The sequence below is a fragment of the Mesoplodon densirostris genome, chromosome 4 (assembly GCF_025265405.1).
Source record: "Mesoplodon densirostris isolate mMesDen1 chromosome 4, mMesDen1 primary haplotype, whole genome shotgun sequence".
Taxonomy (NCBI): Eukaryota; Metazoa; Chordata; class Mammalia; order Artiodactyla; family Ziphiidae; genus Mesoplodon; species Mesoplodon densirostris.
Genome location: NC_082664.1, coordinates 180,267,659 through 180,291,872, shown reverse-complemented (window position 1 = coordinate 180,291,872; position 24,214 = coordinate 180,267,659). Strand labels below are relative to the sequence as shown.

At 37.7% G+C, this 24,214-nt stretch overlaps 1 protein-coding gene across 3 annotated transcripts in view; it reads right to left on the bottom strand.

Moving 5' to 3' along the window:
- SLC39A12 (solute carrier family 39 member 12) overlaps window positions 1-24,214 on the bottom strand; it is a 72,808-nt gene that overhangs the window by 6,291 nt on the left and 42,303 nt on the right. For all 3 annotated transcript variants that reach the window (XM_060095495.1, XM_060095496.1, XM_060095497.1), the window contains 3 exons: window positions 23,044-23,110; window positions 18,792-18,950; window positions 16,561-16,748 (listed from right to left, as the gene is read on the bottom strand). In XM_060095495.1, coding sequence (XP_059951478.1) covers window positions 16,561-16,748; window positions 18,792-18,950; window positions 23,044-23,110 — 414 coding nt within the window. The remainder of the gene's footprint in view (window positions 1-16,560; window positions 16,749-18,791; window positions 18,951-23,043; window positions 23,111-24,214) is intronic.

The window sequence follows — 24,214 nt, the reverse complement described above, 5'->3', positions numbered from 1 at the left end:
CTCTCCCCCCTCCCCCCATGTCTCACACTGCATTACTAAAGCCCTATTTACCACCATTCTTTTCCCCAGTACACTACGCCATCCTTTCAACAAAAATAATATGGAATACTACACGGCAAAAAACAGTTTTCTGAAGAGACTGAACAAGCATCAGACCTAGAGTCAGGTGTGGTAAGAAGGTTGGCTTTATCAGACTAGGAATTTTTAAAAACTATAACTAAAATGCTAAGGGCTTTCTGAAAAGAAGGCAACATGTGCAATTGCAGATGGGTAAAATAATCAGAGAGATGAAAATTCCAAGAAAGAATGAAAAAGAAATGTTAGAGATCAAAAACACTCTAACGGAAATGAAGAATGCGTTGGATGGGCTTATTAGTAGACTGCATACAGCTGAGGAAAAACTCTCTGAGCTTGAGAATATGACAATAGAAACTTCTGAAACTGAAAAGCAACTGAAAAAAGACTGGAAAAAGAAACAGAACACAGTATCCAAGAACCATGGGGCAACTACAAAAGATGTAACTTATGTGTAATGGGAATACCAGAAAAAGAAAGAGAGAAAGGAACAGAAGTAATATTTGAAGAATAATGACTGAGAATTTCCTCCAAATTAATGTCAGACATCAAACCACAGATCCAGGAAGCTCAGAGAAAATGCCCCCAGGATGACATATAGGCATATCATCTTCAGAAAATTAAAGATAAAAAAAAAATCCTGAAAGAAGTCAGAGGGAAAAAATATCTTATCTGTAGAGGAGCAAGGATAAGAATTACATCTAAATCTTTCCCAGAAACTACGCAAGCAAAAAGAGACTGAAATGAAATGTTTAAAGTGTTGAGAGAGAAAAACCACCCATCTAGAATTCTGTACCCCCAAAATTATCCTTTGAAAGTAAAGGGAAAAAAAGACTTTTTCACAGACAAACAAAAATTGAGGAAATGTGTTGCCAGTAGATCTGTCTTGCAAGAAATGTTAAAAGAAGTTCTTCAGAGAGAGGAAAATACTATAGATCAGAAACGGGAATCTACATAAAGAAAGGAAGAGTGTTCCAAAAACTAAGTAAAGGTAAAATAAAAGCTTTATTTTTTCTTATTCTTAATTGATCTAACAGATAAAAATTTGTTCAAAATAATAATAGCAACAATGTATTTGATTATGCATTCTTGTGTGTGTGTGTCTGTGTGTGTGCGTGTGCATATGTGTGCCTACGTAATAGTGAAAGGAATGACAGCATTGACATGAGGGATGGGACAGGTGGTTTAGAATTACTTTGTTATTACAAGGTCCTTACATTACCCAATCAGCAGTACGGTGTTATCTCAAAGGGGATCTGGATTAGTTATAAACGTATATTGAAAATTTTAGGGCAACTGCTTAAAAACTAAAAACAGAAGTATAATTAATATGCTAAGAAATGAGTGAAAGTGGAATCAAATAAATTGCTCAAAGCCACAAAAGGTAGAAAAGTGTAGAAGACAGAAATAACAACAGGGAATAAGGCTAACAATTAGAAAATAGTAATAAATATGGTAGATATTAATCTAGCTATATCAATAATCACTGTAAATATCAATGGTTAAATATACCCACGAAAAGACAGAGATTATCAGACTGGATCAAAAATAAAGACTCAGCTAGATGCTGTCTACAAAAAACCCACTGTAAATACAAAGATACATGTGGATTAAAAGCAAAGGGATGGGGGAAGATATACCATGCTAACACTAATCAAAAGAAAGCAAGAGTAGCTATATAAATTTCAAACAGAGCAGACTTCAGAGAAAGGAAAGTTATCAGGGAAAAAGATGGGCATTAGGTAAGGAAAAAAGAGTCAATGCTCCAAGAAGACATAACAATCCTTTATGTGTATGCACCTAACAACAGCATGTCAAAATACATGAGGCAAAAACTGATAAAATTGAAAGAAGAACTAGATGGATCCACTATTATAGTTGGAGACTTTAGCACGCCTCTTTCAGAAATGGACAGATCCAGGAGGCAAAATATCAGTGAGATCAAAGTGGAACTAGAGAGCACCATCAATCAGTTGGATAAAATTTACATCTTCAGACTACTCCATCCAATCACAGCAGAACAGACATTCTTCTCAAGATCACATGGAACATTCACCAAGATAGACCACATTCTGGGCCATAAAGCTTAATAAACTTAAAAGAATAGGAATCATACAATGCCTGATCTCAGATCACAATGGAATTAAACTAGAAATTAATGACAGAAAAATAGCTGGAAAATCCCCAAATATTGAAGATTAAACAACACAGTTCTAAATAACGAGTCAAGAAGAAATCTCAGGAGAAATTAATATTTTGACCTAGATGAAAATGAAAATCAACTTATCAAAATTAGTGGGATTCAGTGAACATAGTGAATAGAGGGAAATTTATGATTGAATGTATATGTTAGAAAAAAAGAAAGATCTAAAATCAATAAGCTAAGCTTCCAATTTAGGAAACTAGAAGAAGAATAGCAAATTAAATCCAAAGAAAGAAGAAGAGGAGAAATAATAAAAATTACAGCAGAAATCAATGAAATTGAAAACAGGAAATCAATAGAGAAAAATCGACAAAACCAAAAGTTGATTCCATGAAAAGAGCAATAAAACGGGTTAGCCTCTTCCAGGCTAACTAAGAAATAAAGACAGAAGACACAAATTACCAATATCAGAAATGAAAGAGGGGACATCACTAAAAACTCCATGGACAATAAAAGGATAATAAAGGAATATTATGAATAACTCTATGCCCACAAATTTGATAACCTAGATGAAATATACAAATTCCTTGAAAGACACAATCTGCTAAAACTAACACAAAAAGAAATAGACCATCTGAATAGGCCTATTTCTATTAAAGAAGTAGAATCAATAATTAACAACCTTCCAAAGCACTAGACCCAGATGTATTCACTGGTGAATTCTATCAAATATTTAATGAAGAAATTGTGTCAGTTCTCTACAATCTCTTCCCAAAGAAAGAAGCAGAGGAAATACTTTCTAATTCATTCTAAGAGTCCAGTGTTGTCTTAACACCAAAACCAGACAGAGATATTACAAGAAAAGAAAAATATAGAGCAATATTTCTCATGAACAGAGTTGTAAAAATCCTCAACAAAATATTAGCAACTCAGATCCAACAATGTGTAAGAAGAATTATATACCACAAAAAAGTGGGATTTACCCCAGGCGTATATAAGCCTAGTTTAACATTCAAAAATCAATTAATGTAATCTACATTCCAATATCAACAGGCTAAAGAAAAATCACACGATCCTATCTATAGATGCATAAAAAGCATTGACAAAATTCAACACCCATTTATGATAAAAACTCCCAGTAAGCTAGGAATAGAGGGAAACTTCCTCATATTCACTATGAGCATCTATAAAAAGCTTACAGCTAAACATCTCACTCAATGGTGAGAAACTCAAAGCTTTCCCATAAGATCAGACACAAAGCAAGGATGTCTCCTCCCACCACTGCTTTTCAACATCGTATTGGAAGTCCTAGCAAGTGCAGTAAGAGAAGAAAAGGAAATAAAAGGTAAAGAGATTGGGAAAGTGAAAATAAGACTGTGTTTATTTGTACTTGACATGATCATCTATGTAGAAAATCCAAAAGAACCAACAGCAAAGCTCCTGGAACTATTAAATGCTTATATCAAGGTTACAGAACACAAGGTTAATATACAAAAGTCAACTGCTTTTCTATTTACCAGGAACGAACAAGTGGAGTTTGAATTAAAAATATATTACCATTTATATTAGTACCCCAAATGAAATACTCAGGTATAAATCTAACCAAATATGTGCAAGATCTATATGAGGAAAACTATAAAGCTCAAACAAAAGCTGTCAAGGAAAAACTGAATGGAGAGATATTGCATGTTTATGAATAGGAAGACTCAATATTGTCAAGATGTCAGATGTTCGCAACTTGATCTACAGATTCAATGCAATCCAAATCAAAATAAAAATCCCCGCAAGTTATTCTGTGGATATTGACAAACTGATTCTAAAGTTTATATGGAGAGGCAGAAGACACAGAATAGCCTACACAATACTGAAGGAGAAGAATAAAGTTGGAGAAGAACTTAAAGACTTACTATAAAGCTACAGTAATTAAGACAGCGTGGTATTGACAAAAGAATAGACATACAGATCAATGGAACAGAGTAGAGAACTCAGAAATAGACCCACATAAATATAGTCAACTGATCTTTGACAGAAGAGCAAAAGTAATAAAATGGAACAAAGTCTTTTAAACAAATGGTGTTGGAACTATTGGATATGCACATGCAAAAAAAATGAATCTATACACAGAACTTCCATAAAAATTAAGTCAAGATGAATCACAGATTTAAATGAAAAACACAAAATTATAAAACTATTGGAAGATAATATAGGTGAAACCTAGATGACCTTGCATACACAGCCAACTGATTTTCAACAAGAGTGCCAAGACAACTTGATGGGGCAAGAACAGTCCTTTCAACGAATGGGGAAAACTGGATATCCACACACAAAAGAATGAAGCTGGACTCCTACCTTACACCATATACAAAAACTAACCCAAAATGAATCAAAGACCTAAATGTAAGAACTAAAACTATAAAACTCTTAGAAGAAAACATAGGGGGAAATCTTGGTAACATTGGATTTGTCAGTGATTTCTTGGATATGTCACTAAAAGCTTAGGCAACACAAGAAAAACATAAGTAAGTTTGACTTCATCAAAATTTAAAACTTTTATGCAACAAAGGACATTACAGAGTGAAAAGGCAATCCATGGAATGGAGAAAATATCTGCAAATCATATATCTGATAAAAGGTTAATATCCAGAACATATAAAGAACTCCTATAACTCACAACCAAAAAACAAACAACCCAATTACAAAATGAGCAAGTGACTTGAATAGACATTTTTCCAAAGAGAAGATATACAAATGGCCAATAAGCATATGAAAAGATGCTTAACATCACTAATCATTAGGGAAATGCAAATGACAACCACAATGAGATACCACTTCACACCCATTAGGAGCACTAGTATCAAAATAACAGAAAATAACAAGTGTTGGTGAGGATGTGGAGAAACTGGAACGCTGACTGCCATGGGTAGAAACGTAAAATGGTGTGGATACTATGGAAAACAGTATGGCAGTTTCTAAAAGAATTAAAAATAGAATTATCATATGATTTAGCAACTCCATTTTTGGATATATACACAAAAGCACTGAAGCAAGGACTCAAACAGATATTTATACACCCGTGTTCATAGCAGCATTATTCACAATAGTCAAAAGGTGAAAGCAAGCCAAGTATCCATTGATAGATAAATGGATAAACAAAATGTGATATACATACAATGGAATATTAGTCAACATTAAAAAGGAAGGAAACTCTGACGCATGCTATGACACAGATGAGCCTTGAAGATATCATGTGAGGTGAACTCAGCCAATCACAAAAGGACAAACACTGCGTGATTCCACTAATGTGAGGTGCCTACAGTAAATGGTCAAATTCATAGAGAAGAAAGCAGAATGCTGGTTACCAGGGGCTGGGCGTAGGGGTGTATTATTGTTTAATGAGTATGGCGTTTCAGTATGAAGATATTTTTTTAAGTTCTGGAGATGGATGGTGATGAAGGTTGCACAGCAATGTGAATGTACTTAATGCCATTGAACTGTACACCTAAAATGGTTAGAATGGCAAATTTTATGTTATGGATATTTTACCACCATGAACACACACACATTCACTCACTCCAAGGTTTCAAAAACTTTGCTTTGATTAATTCTTTAGCTCTTTAGCTTACTGTAATATTACAATAAGTAGCATCTAGATTACATCTAAGAAAATATATGGTAAGAAGAGGTGTCATTTACTAAGGATTTATTGCCTTCACTTTGTACTGAGAAACATGAAGTTCTGGGTTATGTTTGGATCTCCAAGTCCCAGAGCATAAAATGTCATGTTATGAATGTTTTTGTCCCCTCTCAAAATTCCTGTGTTGAAACCCTACCCCCAAATGTGATGGTATTACGAGGTGGGGCCTTTGGGACATAATTGGGATTTCATGAGGTCATGAGAACAGAGCCCACATGAATAGAATTAGTGCCCTCAACACACATGACTATGTTGACCCAACAATATCCTGAAATTGGGAGATTCGTTCCCACTGACACAAGTCCTGTTTCGAATTTAGGTCTTTTAAAATTAGTAGCTATGTTTGTAAAACAACTTAATACAGTAGTGTTAACTTTCCTTACCAAGGAAGAAAGCAAGGGCCACAGCTCTCAGTGTGTCTGAGATCACCAAACTGGAGGCTTATAAGGTTCTTTTTAAAAATCCAGCATTAGATATTTTATTTGTTAAATATTCAAATACAAGATATTATAGGTTTCTACCTTCTCAATGGTATCCCAAGGGAATTCATGAAGCCATTTGCAACAGAAGATAAATGAAAATTTCTCTTTTGAAAACTGAGTTGTAAGACAAAGACCACATCATTGTCACATATAATTCAGAGAGACAAAGATGTTACCTGTTTTTAACTTGTATTTAACAATCCACTTCTCCATTTTTTTCCTTAGGGGAAGCAATTAAGTTAGACAAACTCTTAATTGTATAGCTCAGCAAAGAGAGTCATCAGCCAGCTGTAATAGTTTCCTAAGAAATGGATTGCTTTGGAAAATGTGTGTGTGTGTGTGTGCACGCATGCACATATGGTTTGAGAAACTAGTTAGAAGAAAAAAAACATGAAGAGCAAAAAATACAAACATTTCTGGTGGCCAATGTTTAAAAATTACAGAGCTCAGTGTTCATCAGAGTTGGGCCTATTAATCATTTTCTCAGTAGAAAATATCTAAGTGTAGGGTTTGACTGATTTTTAGAGAAATCTCTTTTTTTACAGAAAGAGAATGGAAATCTATCAAAATTGTTGGTAAGAATGATTTTCATACTTCTTGCTTTTGTGAAGAAATAATTGTGAATATTAAATTATATTCATTGTGCGGCCTGAAATGGTTTTTAAATGCTTCTCATTTTTTCACAGCAAAAGAGTGTTTAAACGATGTCAGTTACACACATTGATTTCAAGTACAGTATTTGTTGAAAGCAAATATTCATATCAAGATTATTTTATGTCTTTTCTAACAAAATATCCCTTTTCTATAGATGAATATTGTTTAAAGGTCATTACACCTAGAGATTGCCAAACTTCAAAGAAAGGGTAGCTTACTAGTTTTTTTGGATAAAGGATTCATTTACCAGAGCCAACTTGGGATTATAGATTATTGATTGAATTGCACTGGATTTATTTAAAGTTCTCTGAGAAAGAAAGACTCAATCAAATGCAATAAATTGGAAGATAAAGAAAGCATGATGGGAACAGGGAATAGGACCAATATCCTAAACGTGTAGGAATAGCTTAATATTACAGTCACCTGCTTTTAAAAAGATAAGAAACCTAGCTAGGAGGGTGGCCCTTTTGTCAGTCAATTTTATGTTCTTTTTACCCAATTCACAATCTTAAAGCTGTTATATTTACTGAACTAAAATAACTGTAGAGAAGCCAATGAATGCCCTTCATCTGGACTGTTGATAATCCTATTTACTGAGTGGGTTTCATAGATGGATCTTCTTTTTCTCTGTTTGGGTGTATTTTCAAAGCACAGGATCTAAGTTCAAAAATTCAAAATATTCTTTACCCTGCCTTTCATACAAAGAAAATTATTTGGTAATTGGAAAATGCTCCAGGCAAAAGGGTGGCTGTGATATTACTTGGAGGATATTATTTCCAGACGAAGGTAGATAAGCAAATTGCTCTAAGTGATTCCTCTTCAATGTTACTGTTTCTTCTCCCATTATTAGGTCAGTGAAAAGAAGTTTTAAAAGAGCATCAAAACAAAAAACAAAACCAAACAGGAACAAACAAAAAATCAAAACAAAAAAACCCAAGTGCAGAGCAGAAGAGGAAGCAACCCAGAGATTTATGTAGTGAGAAAGACTGGTGGAGGGAGAGGGCTGGAAATAAGGTATATTCTCAATTAATTCACTGTGATGTACACGGAGGGGGCATGGGAGTTTCTTTTGCTTTGGTATGAATTGGTAGGCACTTCCTTCTTCTGTACCTACTTCTCTGAGTTACAGCTCCTCCACTATCAGCTTGGATGCTATTAACATACTAGATCCTAGGCAGCTGTGCAGTTATCCCCATTCTAGAGACATCTCCAGTCACATCCATCATGATAGCCCCTTGAGATTTCTATGGGCTTGTTGCTATGGAAACAGTTTTGCAGGATTTCAAACCTTAGGAAAAGTGCCTAAAGGTTTGAATCTTGTTTCGGATCCAAAATAAACCTTTCTTTGGCATAACCTGCTTAATGCTCTTCAAAATGAATTAACTTATTCTTTAAATAATAAATCATATCGTTAAAAATAAAGTCTCTCTTATCCAAACTGCTGAAAAAAACAGTACTTCCAGGGCTGGTCTTTTCCTTCTATTTGAGAGATTTTGTAAACTTTAGAGATGGTGGCTATGAGAAATCTTCCTGATTTTTTTAGTTCTGGGAATTTTCTTAGAAGGAATTTTCAGTTCTCAGACAGAATGAGAAGCTCTTACATAGCTGCCTCTGTTCCCGAGCACATCTAAACCAAGGTTAGTAGCACAGAGACATATTAGTTTTCTATGGCTGCTGTTAACAGATCACTACTAACCTGGTGGTTTAAAACAACACAAATTTATCTTAGAGTTCTGTAGGTCAGAAATTTCACTTGGGTCTCACCAGGCTAAAATCAATGTGTTTGGAACTGAGCAGAACCCTGTGGGCTCCCTCTCCCCAAGTAAAAAGGCCCCTCCATGTCCTCTGCCTCTTGTTTGTAGAAAAGCTGACATCTCCCAGGCCTTCCTGGGTCACAGAAGAGCAGGTTCAAGCAGTTAATGATTAGGATAATAGGGTCACAGACAGTGTCTGATGCACACTCCTGAGTTGTTTTACAGACACTATAATTGCCACAAGAAGGAAGGGCTAACTGCATGACAACCAGACTGCAGTCAGGACATAAGCTGCTCCATCTTGAGCAGCACTGAATCTATGGCTCCCACAACTCCAAGCACTGGCCTTAAGAGAATGGGATTAACACTATTGCACATAACAATCTGTATCTTTTTTTTTTTTTTTTTTTTTTGCGGTATGCGGGCCTCTCACTGTTGTGGCCTCCCCCGTTGCGGAGCACAGGCTCCGGACGCGCAGGCTCCGGACGCGCAGGCTCAGCGGCCATGGCTCACGGGCCCAGCCGCTCCGCGGCATATGGGATCCTCCCAGACCGGGGCACGAACCCGTATCCCCTGCATCGGCAGGCGGACTCTCAACCACTTGCGCCACCAGGGAGGCCCAACAATCTGTATCTTTGTAGGCATCAAAATAATTGTAGCTTGGGCTTCCCTGGTGGCGCAGTGGTTGAGAATCTGCCTGCCAATGCAGGGGACACGGGTTCGAGCCCTGGTCTGGGAAGATCCCATATGCCACGGAGCAGCTGGCCCCATGAGCCACAACCACTGAGCCTGCGCGTCTGGAGCCTGTGCTCCGCAACAAGACAGGCCGCGATAGTGAGAGGCCCGCGCACCACGATGAAGAGTGGCCCCTGCTCGCCGCAACTAGAGAAGAGCCCTCGCACAGCAACGAAGACCCAACACAGCCAAAAATAAATAAATAAATAAATTTAAAACAAACAAAAAAAGATGTGAGCTCTTTAACAATAAATAAATAAATAAATAAATAATTGTAGCTTTTTCTGCTCGTATATGTAAACGGGCAACTGAAGCTGTCAGCTAAGAGATGCTTCAAACCCATGTCAATATCTTTCACACTAAGACCTCGAGGCCCTTTCACAGCATGAAGCAGCTACAGAAGATGGACCTTCATCCCTAATCCCATAGAAATGGAATGATATCTGGGTGGGGGGGGATTTGTAAACAGCTCTTTGCAGGAAACAGCCCACAGCAGGAAACCCCCTTTCTTGTCAACTCAGCAAAGCTACGCTGTAACTAACTTTTCAAGCAGGCACCCCCATGCTCTACTCATCCCCAGCCCCAGCACACCTATCAGATCTTGTGCTCACACAATACCTTGCCTAACTTGTTGGTTCTTTCTGTAGATCAAAGAAGTAGAAAAGAAGGATAAGTAATTAACAGGTGACTCTTCCCTTGCTTCCCCTTCAGTAATCTCGTGAACAAACAGTGTGGACCAACTGTGTGAACAAGACAGCATCCAAAGGAAGATCACAAGAAGTCAACAAGCCTGCATGCAGCGGGGGATGGTGACGACTCTGACCCCCATCTCAATGATTAACTGAGATTACCTCCGTTTTTCCCTTTAAAAACTTTCATGGCCAAGCAGATGGTTTTGGGGGGACACTGAGTCAATCATCTCCCCAGATCACCAGCATTCTGATTAAAAGCAATTTTCCTTTCTACCAACAACTGCCTCTCGGGTATTGATTTTCGAGCGGGGAGCAGCTGGACCTGAATTTGGGGACATATTTTTCCATTTTGGATTCTTTAGGGGAGAAGCTGTTTCTTTGCCTTTTCCAGCTTCTAGAGGCTGCCTGCATTCCTGAGCTCCTGGTCCCCTTCCTCCAGTTTCAAATTCAGCAACGTCAAATCTCTCTGACCTTTCTGTCATCACATATCTTTGTCTGACCACAGCTGGGGAAGGTTTTCCACTTTTAACAACTGGTGATTAGATTGGGACCACCCAGATAATCCAGGGTAATCTTCCCATCTCTGGATTCTAAACCTTAATCACACCTGCATAGTTTCTTTTCATATGTGAGATAACATATTCACAAGCTTCCAAGACTAGGACATGTATATCTTTCAGGGGCTATTCTATCTATAAATAACAAATCTCATGAAATCTTTGTAGCAAACATGGGAGTATGAAAAAGATCACAAACCAATAGATTTGTTATAAATAAGATTTAGGGAAATAAGATAAACAAGATACATGGATATTAACATATTAATCACAGACACGGCTGATTGCATCAGACATTTCTCCTGTTACGTCACTTCAAATACTCTTTTAAAGCCCTACCACTTACTTTCCATATTCTGTGCAAATAGTAAGCAGGAAAGCAGGTGTGAGTATATCAACAGCAGGCAAAGGAGACTTAGGACGAGGACTTTTACCAGAGATAAAGAGGAATCGTTCATGGTGATAAAAGTATCAATTCAATTAAGAAGACGTAGCAGCCCTATATATGCATGCATCTAATATCAGAGTGTCAAATGCATGAAGCAAAATTGATAGAACTAAGAAAGAAATAGGGAAACCCACAAAGTTAGGTCTGTATCCTAACTCCCTCAATCATTTCCTCAATAATTAACAGAACTAGTGGAGAAAAAAAATCATTATGGAATTTGAAACTATGAAGAACACTATCAACCAGCCTGACTTAATTGACATTCACAGAGCCCCTCACCCAACAGCAGTCACACTCATGTACTTTTCAAATGCACATGGGGCCATTCACCAGGATAGACCATACTCTGGGCCATAAAAAAAGTCTCAGAATATTTCAAAGGGCTAAAATAATACAAAGTATATTCTCTGACTATGCAAGAATTAAAATAAATAACTAAAAGATATTTTTTAAAGCTATAAGTATTGAGAAATTAGGCAACATACTTCCATATAGTACATGGGTCAAATAAGAAAAAATCATGAGATGTTGTGAATGTTTAAAAACATTTCAAAATGATCAGCACTGGAAACAGAACATATCAAAATACATGAGACTCAGCAAAGCAGTGCTCAGAGGGAAATTTACAGCTCTAAATACTTATACTAGAAAAGGAGAAAACATTGAAAATCAATGATACATCGTTCCACCTCATGAACCCAGAAAAGGATCAGAAAATGAAATGCAAAGTGAGTAGAAGGAAGGAAATAATAGAAGTAAGAGCAGAGACAACAGGCAAAGTCAAGAAGCAATAGTATATAATCACTGCCAGTTTTTCTGCTTTTAGAATTTGTGCTTCCTGTTCCTGCAAACTTTAGCACCATCGGATCACACAGATCCTTGTCCTTGAGAAGAATACACCAGGGAATGTTTCCACTGAACTTGAAGTTATGTCTACCACCTGGTCACTTGAGCATCTCATGCTAATGGATCAACCAATAGAGAAAAAAGTTATTATGCTGATGGGAACAATCGTCAGTGGTTACCATGACGAGTAGGGTGATTGCTACACAATGGAGTAAGCAAGGACTGTATCTGGAAACCTGAGAATTCCGTGGAGCCTTTCTTGGTGTTTCCACACCTGGTGACAGTGGTGAACAGGCAACCACAGGAACTATGGCCTGACAAGGACAAAGAGGATCCCTCAGGGAAGATCTGGGTGTCCCTACCAGCAACGAAATCGAGGTCAGTCAAAGTGCTGCCTGAAGGTGGGGAGAATCAAGATTGTCTGCTGAAAGGACAGAGATCATGAATATCAAATATTGCCTCAAGACCAGTAGGGTTTAGAGACTGTTTCCACTAACTACCTTGTATGAAGTCTTTGTGGAGATTTTTGCTGTCTACCGCTCTGCAGGGGCTTTGGTATAGATGGAATTCCAAAGTGAAGGAGACCAGGAGCATATCTGAGTGGTGGGTGGGGTCAACTGTTAATGGCCAGCACGTGTGTGCTATTTCATATTCTTTCAGCCCATCTCTCACCCCAGCTACTGCGGCAGAGACCATTTCCAAGAGGGCGTTAACCAGTCCTGTACAAAGCCTTGTTTCAGGTCTACACTACATTCCTCTTTCTCTTGCCCTGGGCTCCTCAGCGTGATGGCATGACACTGCCAGGGAACTCCCTTGGCACTCAGACATGTATCACCTGAAATGTGGGAGGTGATGCTTATGGGACCAACAAACAATGGGGACAGAAGCCCCCCCCGTAGGTCCTGTGTGGTAGATGCCCCGTGGTGGTATTGAACTTAACAAAAACCCACTGTTTTACTGACTTTTTATCCTTCTCTGTTTCACCCCACCTGCCCTGCCCTTCTGCTCCCCGGGGTCGCCTCCCAAGTTGACTGACTTCACACACACCTCTGTCTTCGACTCTGCTTTGGGGAAACCCAGTCTAGCACATGGATCTTTATAAGAGAGAATGAATTTCCTCTGGCCACCCAGAGCTGCATTCATTCTTAACTTACTTTAGAAACTATTCAGTGGAACTGAGAGGTGATGTGCTTGGATAAGGCAATACCACTTTGGAGAAGTTTAGGCTGGCAGACTTGCCTAGTGCAGACTTTCTGCTTTGTTGGCATCATTGCTAATGGCCCCATTTTTGCCCCCAGTTCTTTTCCTTTTAGGAGTTTGAAATAACACACCCAATTTCTTTGAAACAAATAAGCAAAGCAAAAATCTAGCTAATCTTTTCACATTAACCTTGCTCAGAAGATGCCTGGTAAATTTCCAGAATTTGGTAAATACCCAGTGAATGAAAGTATTCCCCCTTACCCTTTAGTGGCTGTCATTTATTTTCTTTGCTGTTGTACAGAGTCTTGAAACCTTGTTTTCTTCCCTTGTAATGACAAAAAAGTATTTTCTTTGGCATGGCCCCAGAGTACAAGAGTTAAACTTGCCACTATGTGAAAGAGCTGTATTTGTTTAGAAGTTACTCTAAAGGCCGTGAGAGCAGGTGACCTGGATTATAGGAAGTAGCCCCAGGAAATTAAGAGTATTTTCTTTCCTGTCTTTTTGCCAGGATGCTGATTTTTCTTTGGCCAATAGTAATTTGCAATAAGGTCAGGATTTCTTCTAGTTAGAATTTCATAGGATGTCAGCCACATTGTTTTCTTACAAGCAATTCTTTATCCTTACAAGACCGGGAGAAGAAACATTGAGGGGAAAATGATGTCTTTAGCTTAGGGCTCAAATGGTTCTTGATAATCTTTTCAGGTCAATTTTAGGAGACAAAGAGAAAGGACTAACTACGTACATCCACATCCATCATACTTGAAGAGAGACTACACTGTGTTAAAACACAAATTCAACTTCAAAAGAATATAGCAACTGCCCCCAACGAACTCCTAAAGAAAAAAGTAATTAGAAATGCAAAGCTGTTGTGACCACTTAGAGGGGTGGGATAGGGAGGGTGGGAGGGAGGGAGATGCAAGAGAGAAGAGATATGGGGACATATGTATATGTATAACGGATTCACTTTGTTATAAAGCAGAAACTAACCCACCATTGTAAAGCAATTATACTCCAATAAAGATGTTTAAAAAAAAAATGCAAAGCTGAAAATCAGGAGGCTCCGGAGTGAACTTAAGGATGGATCTACAGATATTTTAAATAAAAGGTAGCTCACGACATTCAGTGATGAGTGGCCGTGTGCTTTCTAAGTCACACAAGGCGAGAAATCCAGATTTCTCAAACTGGAAGGATGGCAGGATTCTCTAACACTGATTGCGGGTTGGGGACCGGGGTTCAGAAAAGATGGGTAGAATCAGCTGCACCTCTGACTATATTCACTACCAAGATTAGGGAATTCCCTGAGTATCATAGACAATATGTAAGAACATTTCTAAATATGAAAGTACATTTTGGTGTTTACCTCATATACTTGAATCTCATGAGAATTAAGAAAGACCACCAAAAAGTCAGAAGCATTTACAGTTTCTTTTTTTTTGGCTGTGCCCCGACAGGCATGGGGGATCTTAGTTCCCTGACCAGGGATTGAACCCGTGCCTCCCCACCCAAGCCCCAGCAGTAGAAGGTGGAGTCCTCACCACTGGACCACCAGGGAAGTCCCTACAGCACAGTTTAAGATGGTGGTTTTACTTGAAGAGTCCCCTTCTTGAATTCTGCTTACAGAATGCACTCTTCTGGTTGTATAAGCCCAGGTTCCTGCCTTCCAGAATTTTTCCCTTATGAAACAGTCTCTTTACTTACTTCCAGGACAATTGCTGTTTTCTGCCAAATCACTAGTCAACCTCAATGGTCCTGTTCCACATATGACCTTCAAGATTGTTTATTTTATGTTTCTGCTCCAGGATGCATGTAATCACGTTTTATTTCTGATCAGATTGGCTTTCTATTGATTTTAGGTCTTAAATAGTTCTTTTGTTGGGACTTCCCTAGTGGTCCAGTGGTTAAGACTTTGCCTTCCAATGCAGGGGGTGCGGGTTCGTTCGCTGGTTGGGGAGCTAAGATCCCACATGCCTCGTGGCCAAAAAACCAAACCATAAAACAGAAGCAATACTGTAACAAATTCAATAAAGACTTCTTTTTAAAAATGGGTGATTTGGGGCTTCCCTGGTGGCACAGTGGTTGAGAATCTGCCTGCTAATGCAGGGGACATGGGTTCGAGCCCTGGTCTGGGAGGATCCCACATGCTGAGGAGCAACTAGGCCTGTGAGCCACAACTACTGAGCCTGCGCGTCTGGAGCCTAAGCTCTGCAACAAGAAAGGCCGCGATAGTGAGAGGCCCGCACACGCGATGAAGAGTGGCCCCCACTTGCCACAATTAGAGAAAGCCCTCGCACAGAAACGAAGACCCAACGCAGCAAAAATAAATAAATTAATTAACTCCTACCCCAACATCTAAAAAAAAAAACAAAGGGTGATTTTAAAAATATGTATTTCTTTTGTTAATTTATGCCATTTTAATTTGCCTTATTCCCATCCATGAGACAGGAAAATCATTATGACTTTTATCTTAAGACATGTAAGTTGTAGGGGATTCCCTGGTGGTCCAGTGGTTAGGACTTGGCACTTTCACAGCCGGAGCCCAGGCTCAATCCCTGGTCGGGAACTAAAATCTCCAGGCCCCATGGCGCAGCCAAAAAAAAAAAAAAAGACATGTAAGTTGTAAACAATCTAATAGAAGGTGACCTTAAAAAAACTGGTTTATCTTGCAGAGAACAGAACTTAAGAGGCAAAAAAAAAAAAAAAAAAAGTGACATTTCCCAGGTTCAATTCAGACTCTAGGGGATGAAACGTGATGATTGAGTTAACCTAACCATTAATGTCAGCAAGGACCTCTTCAGGAAAAATATATTGCAATTTTAGAGATTCAATACTATAATAATCTTTCTCATTTCACCAGCATGATAGCGCTTTGGCAGCTTAAAGATAGGGCTGGTTCATTAAAGCCAAAGAGCTCTTTAATTTAATGACAAATTCAGTTGAAATATTTTCTAATGTAGAAACAAAATGGCTGGCTGTTTAACAGAACTTTTCATTTTTCAGCTGGAAGTATAGGCCTCTTTTATAGATGCAAAGCTGGAGCAGAATGAAATGACAATCACTTTTTGACAATTATAAAGGTTTCAATCATTCCACTTAATTTCAGTTAAAAGAATGTCAATATTCTCTGAATCTCAAATTATGTTTCTTCTGCCTACCACTTACTTTCTTGGATTGCACAGAAAGAGAAGAGAATCTCCCTATTGATCCTTCCGTTTTGCTGCTTTTTCTCTGTTTTGCACTTTTAGTGTTTGGAAAAACGAAATAGAAAAACCACAAAGCTTACCATTTCCACCAAGGATAAATATAAGAACATCCCAGCAGTAACTGTTAAGATCCAGTTTTGAATACAGGGATCCGTGGATACCGAGAGGCCAATATACAGTCCTATGAAGGCAGTTAAAGCACTTATAAAATTCATCAGGATGGCAATCTTAATAGGAAGTCCGGAGCTTAAGAGCACAGCAAAGTCTCCTGAAATTTAAGGGAAAAGAAAATAGAATTATCATTTAACCGATGATGCCTTTGTTCAACTCATGTGCTATTTGTTTCAAATTTCAGCAACTGGGGCCAATTTTATAAGTAAAATTGAATGATCAGTTAATAAAACACTTTCCTATATTTCTCTAGGATTTATAGCCTAACTCATGATACTTTAGGAAGTTACATTTCAAGAGCTCTGTTCCTTTTACTGCTCTGGAAGATAGTATATACAGAGAGAACTGTGACATACTCTTTACTTCCTAATGTCCTGTGACATATTCAACTGAGACAAATGCAAAATAAAGTACTTGCTGCCCTGGGATTTCTGAAGCTTTTTACCTGGAAACTTGCCAGGCAAAATCCCAAGGTAGTAAACATTATATGGGCTTATTTTTTTTTTACTTAGGCAGGAACTGCTATGGAGAAAGAGAAAATGACTTAAGGAGATTTTTAAATCATGGCAAAAGTTGGTTAGGAAAACAAGTTTTTCCTTTAGAAAATGTTTTACTGCCTTAATGATTATAGAAAAACCACCTTATTCCCTCTACACTTTTCCTCCAAAAGAAGAATGATCTTGTAATCTGAGAGGCTCTATTTCTTAGTTTTGGGATTGAGAAGAGGCTGAAGTTCAATAAAGAGACATAATGGAAAAGAATATAAAAAAGAAATGTCTATGTGTGTATAACTGAGTCAGTTTGCTATGCAGCAGAAATTGACACAACATTGTAAATCAACTAGACTTCAATAAAAAATTTTAAAAAAGCGACAACCTGGGGACTCAGTTTCCTAGTTCTATTGCATAATTAATCCTATGAACAGGTCTTCAGACATTTTTGCTGGCCTGTTGCAGACTGTCAGCCACCTCTGTTGGGTTTTATCATAGTAGCTAAAATAGGACCATATAATATGGCCCCCAGACCAGGTTATGTCTTAACGGATTCAGGAAGGACCTTGGATAAACTCCTCAGAGAGGAATGGGTCAGTGATGATCAGTGACAGGACTTTGGGCAATAGATACAGAACCCAAGAGGTCAGGGGTGGCCCAAGTGGGCAATGTAAATGTGAAAGTGAGATAAGAAAGAGTGACTGCCAAAAGCCCTCTCTCTAGGGCTCGCATGTGCCTGGGACCAGCTTCTCCTCTTTCTGGACCTGTTTCAGAAATGTCTATTCCATCTCCTCTTGGTTCCTGGGAGGAAGGATTTGAATTACATGGGTTATTAAGATTATCCAGAAAAAGTGTCTTACATGAATCTGATACCATATGCCTGTCATTTCAATGTTACACTTGGCTTTAGACATTTTGTGTAAATCAGGCTGATGAAACCATGGCTTGGCTTTAATTTAAATGTTATTTTATCTCACTGGCCTGTTTGCTGACATAATGGATCAAAAGTTCTCCTATTAATGTTTTTCCCACATTTAATATGCAGATTTTAAAGTTTTTGCTGAAATTCTTTTTTAAAAAATTTAAAGAATCTTTTTATTATGCCAGTATTTTTATTTATCTTTTAATTTAATTTTTATTTTGTATTGGGGTATAGTTGATTTACAATGTTGTGTTAGTTTCAGTTGTACAGCAAAGTGGTTCAGTTATACATATACATACATCCATTGTTTTTTAGATTCTTTTCCCATATAGGTTATTACAGAGTATTGAGCAGAGTTCCCTGTGCTATACAGTAGGTCCTTGTAGATTATCTATTTTATAGATAGTAGTGTGTATATCTTAATCCCAACCTCCTAATTTATCCCTTCCCCCCACCTTTAATGACTGTTTCCCATATAGAATTCTCCAGAATCCAAAAAGAGTCACTTCTGGATCCAGGAAATATCATAAAGGGGTCTAATTGAATTCTATCTTGAGGTACAGTAATTTTTTTCTAGTTCTTTGCTTTTGATGGTTTAAATAAATTATGAACAGAAAGTATTCATCTTTCAATCATGTGGTGGAAAAAGAAGCCTAGTAAACCATGGCTAGAAATATATTATGATTTTCTCAGCAAGCAGGAAGAGTGATTCTATTGTCAGACTTACCCATTTCGTGGGGAATTTCATGACACAAGATAGCAATTGTTGTGGTCACTCCTGACTCGGATGAAGATGAGAAGGCTGCTCCTATGACTAGGCCATCTGCAAAATTATGCAGGCTGTCTCCAACCAGGATCATTACTGCTAACAAGCTAATGGTTTTGCCTAAGGAACCAAAAAAAGGTGTAAGAAGCATTAACAAAGCACTACATAGTTCATGGAATCCTTCAGTTACGACCAACTTTCCCCTCCAGCCTCGACATTCTTAAATTGCACCAGATTAAGTAACTCCACTTTGTCTCAGCTTTCAAAATAGGTCAGGACCGGAGATGCGAATATGGCAACCGATATGGCACACTTGGATTTATGGTCACCATTTTTCTAATGGGTCTGACTAATTATGAGATAAGTTAGGGCATTCGCTCTTCTATCCTCCTGTTCAGCTGTGCCAAAAGAAGATAAAAATAACACTGTTATAACTTTCCAAAATACATTCGATGACCTTTCCACATAATGTCTTTTGTGAAGCATTTTTAAATAATTTAAGACCCTCGGAGCAGAATGCCATTAAAATGGAGTCTATTTTCTGAAACTGTCCCCTGAGTCAGACTGCCCCTCGTGTCAGTCTCCTGGAGCCAACGGTCAACCTCCTGCCACTCTGTGATCGTCCCCCTTTCTGGTTGGTGCTAACCACCCTCCTCTACTGCCTCCTTCACTCCCCAATGTGACCACGGCAGAACCGCTTCCATCCCTTCTGATCCCAAAGTTAGCTTTGGAACATTTACTGAATGTTCTGTCTTTCTGACTAGACCGGCTAGATGTTGAATAAAATAAAGAGAAGCTGTCTTCATGCGGTTCTATTACATTATATACATTAGCTGATTAGTAGACAGCCAATGAAATAAACTGGACCATAATGGGTTTAATTAATGAAATAATTAGATCACAGTTGGGTTCAAGTTTTTGATGGACAGAATTTCTGTTTTCAAAAACCTAAAACTGTGCATTAGTATTATGGGTTGGAGCCATTAACAAATACAAAAAGTATTCCAGGGATAACACATATTCTGACAGTGAACTACCTAGGTATACCATTTGATAAGAACAGCCATTAAAATCAATTGCTTTAGTCTAATTACTCAGTTGATGTATACTGTGTGACAGGTGTTGGGAGTTGCTATTGTTACTATCAGAACTGCCCACAATATTCTAATAACTGGACACTCAATAAAAATAGGAAGAGGTTACCTTCTGGTTTCTGTTACCTGGTCTAAGACTGTGGAGGGACTGTATTGTAAATATGGTTTACTGGGGGGATATGATTTGACTTATTTCATAGCCCACACTGTGAAATAAGGAACTTCAGTAAACAGCAGATCTAGCCCAGACTGTCAGCCAGGAGATAAGTGTATTGCCTGTGTTGGAAAGACATGCCATGCATTTTACATCTCAAAATCATGCTTTATGTAGAACCATCACGGTGAGACTCAGTTCTATCGTTCTGGTGGTTTCCTAATTCATTTCATTCTTTAACAAAAATGAGAAGATTTTAAGCAACAGTCATAAAAATACAGAATAAATATCAAAGTATTGAATTCAGAGAGTTCTTACTGGCATTGCCTGGAAGCTATCTGAGCCTAAAAATGCAAACAGGTCACTCAGCTGTTCCTGCCAATTTTCAGAAGTAAAGCTCTTCTTTGTGGAAATAAAATCAAATAATTTAAAGTAATCCATGTGACAACATTGCAGCATACAAATAAATTGTGATTTCCAATCCATGCCTGTGTGTATGCCTACATACAGTTTTGATATTAACAGCATATATTTGGATGGAAAACCTTTACCCAATTTATACTTTGCCAAGAAACACTGCAGCCTATTTTTGTTGCCTATTATTTTGTTATCTCTGATGATGGGTTTCTAAATGTCAGATCATGGCCATGTAACAAGCCACAAGGCAAATATACATATTTGCACATAAACAACAAGGAGCACATTGTGCATGTTGTTTAGGACAATTGAAACATTACTCAGTGGAAGATAAGACAAGCGTTCACTGGCAAATCAATGTATTCGTTACAGAACTATCAATAATATTTTACCTTTCCTTCGGTACATGGAAGTCATTTTGAGTTCCACATTTCTGACTTAGCAGAGGTTTTCCATGGTAATACCCAGGCTGGATCTTGTATCACGCTGCTTTTTGTTTATTTAAATCAGACTGTGGATAGGACTTTCACATCCTGAGTTCCACCAATGAGGTAATATGAAACAAGTAATCAAATATTTGAAGCTAATTCAATATGTCCCTGGCAAAAGGGGCAGTTGCATAACTGAATTTGGATTTGTTCCCTAATCATTCTGTATGCCAAGACTGATATCTGAAGTAGAAACATACGAGGTCTACCAACTATTTGAATACGACCATCATTATTACTCCCACTTCCATTATTACAGCCACTCTCTGCTCCTAATTGGACTAGGTGTAGCCTTCTTTCCGCTTCCTTTCTTCTAAAAACAAATACAAAGAAATGTCTCTGCTATACTTTCTAGGTGCCAGGCCTTCTAAAATTTCTCCTGGAACTAAATATTTAGAAGGAAAAATATCACTACCAATGTCCTGAAAAAAGAATTGGACAGACTACGTAATTACATATTTTGAATCATATAAATAAATTATGGGCGTGAAAACATCAAACACGTTCAGAACAGTGATTGTTACCACCTTGTTTGTTCTTATTAGCATTTATATCCTCAACCACATTGCAACCTAGGGATAAAGACCATTCCTAATTTTATTCCCCAGTGCAATCACAGTGCCTAAAACATCCTCAAACATTTTTTTAATTCATTTACTTTATTTATTTATTATTTTTGGCTGCGTTGGGTCTTCGTTGCTGTGCGTGGGCTTTCTCTAGTTGCAGTGAGCGGGCTACTCTTTGTTGCGGTGCATGGGCTTCTCATTGTGGTGGCTTCTCTTGTTGCAGAGCACGGGCTCTAGGTACATGGGCTTCAATAGTTGTGGTTCGCGGGCTTTAGAGCACAGGCTCAGTAGTTGTGGTGCACAGGCCTAGTTGCTCCGCGGCATGTGGGATCTTCCTGGACCAGGGCTCGAACCCGTGTCCCCTGCATTGGCAGGTGGGTTCTTAACCACTGCGCCACCCAAGAAGCCCAAACATTTCTTGAATGAATGAAAGAATGTGAAAAAATACAGGGATGCATGCCTGAATGAATGATCACAAGGAAATTATTGCTGCATTAGCATTTCTTAGTCCCTCAATGTTAGAGTTTAGTAGCTATGTAGTCCTGGGCAGTGACTTACCCTCTCTAATGACTGGTCTCTTCGTTTGTGTAATTTGAATATTAATTATTCTTACTTCAGTAGAGTGTAAGAGGATTAAATGAGATAATCCATGTCACGTGTTTAGCATTGTACCTGGCATATAATAAGTATTCAATAAATACTTCTTTTTCTTCTCAGGTAACTAACTTATTCTGATAGAATGGGCATAACTAATCATGACTGCTTAACATTAAACTATTGAGAAGTGTGTTTACAAAAGAGTAATATCAGCTAGAAAAATGGGGCAAGGATTCAGGAGCAACTGATGAAAACCAACACAGACCTTTAAAAAAAAAAAGTTCTAAGAATTATTCAGAAGTATGAGCAAAAGGGAATAAAGTCCTAACCAAGATTGGTTAATCAAATTCAGAAATAGGGAAAATCATAGAAAGAAGAAGACTGGATGCAAATTATACAAACAAATGAGTTATAGCATAAGATGTGAATAACGGGATAGCACTGATTTGAACTCTACCATGTTAACGACAATATCATAAATGAGATAGACATTTGTGATGAATTATCAGTAGACTGTGATAGAAGACAAAACAACGGTACTGTCTCCAGACTTCATGGGAAGTAAAAGGCTCAAATCATCATGTAAGCAGGATTTTAAAAGAGCCTTGATAACCACGTAAGTATTTATGCTAATCAAAGTTTCCAGAGGATCAGTTTTAAGCCATTGGGGAAAACATTTTTAAAGAATGAAGTAACACTGATATTAATGTGTAGTAGGCTTCAAAGACTGATAGGAATGAGCCCTTATTAAAAATTTCATTGCAAAAGTTTTAATAATGAAATACATAGCCAATATGAAATTTACATGGTTTTCACATATTTATTTCAAAACAGATATAACCTCTTTCTATGGCACTTTCTATATTTAATGTTTAGATTTTTTAAATTGGTACTCACATTTTCTGTTGGGGGCGTTCAGACTGCCTATAGGAATTTCAGCTGCCTGTGCATCTTCTGGGCCTTTCTATTTTAGATTAAAAAATAAAATATGAATGATAAGCAATAGCCATCATTTTATCGAAAAATGAAACATGAAGAGTTATGTTGATTATCAAAAGACATTTTGATCCTCCGGAGTATATTAGAACTTTTCAATTTCATAGACAAACACAGAAGGTAGAGCCACGAGTCTGCAAGCAAGTGTTTCCCACTATCTACATGTAGATGGAAATAGCACTCTTACATAGCTCAGAGTCTTCCATAGAGAGTTAGAGGCTACTTAGATAGTCTGTAATTCATTATTAAATTATGGAAGTCTTTATGAAACCCAAAAGCCATAGGAAAAAAAAATGATTCTTGATTCTTGACCTCAGTTGGCCCTGTTCCTGTACAGTAGACTGTGGATCTGGAATTCTCTTCTGATCTTTAAGTAGACTGTGGAGAAGAAACCATTGCAAACCTAACACTTCATTTCATTCATCGTAGCATAAGATGCTGTTTCTGTTGTGTTTCCAGTAAGGAAACAAAACAAAACTTGCTGACTAAGAAAGGAGATCAACAAACTTACAAAAGAATACAATTTGAAAAGATTTTTCATCCTTTCACATGACAGGAAGGTGAGATTTTGGAATTGACTTCTACAAGTTGAGATGATATGATTTTATTTCAGAGACTGACTCATGGTTCAATTTCAGGAAAGACACTTTCCCTCCCTAGGCCTAAGATTCTTGTTCTATTGTGTGAAAAGAATACTTCTTATCTGTCTATGGAACATGTCCTTTTAGAAGCATATTCCTATCACCCAAAATCGTGGAAACTTTGAGACAAATTTAATGTGAGACATAAGCATCTTTTTTTTTAATGTAAACAGAGAAAGTAAACTTAACATTCACATGTTAGAATAACAGCAGTTATTCAAAAGATGTAATGATAGGCTATCTTTGGAGAAGGGTGGCTGAGAAGGTAGGATCTGAAGGATACAGGATTAGAAGAGGTAGACAGGCCTCTTGCCTGAAATTGGTGGATCTAGAAACAAAAGAAAAATGTGGGGTTTTTAAAAATTACATTATATCAAAAGCCTGATTAAGATCAAAAGACTATTAAAAGACAGGAGTTCAGACATTTATTC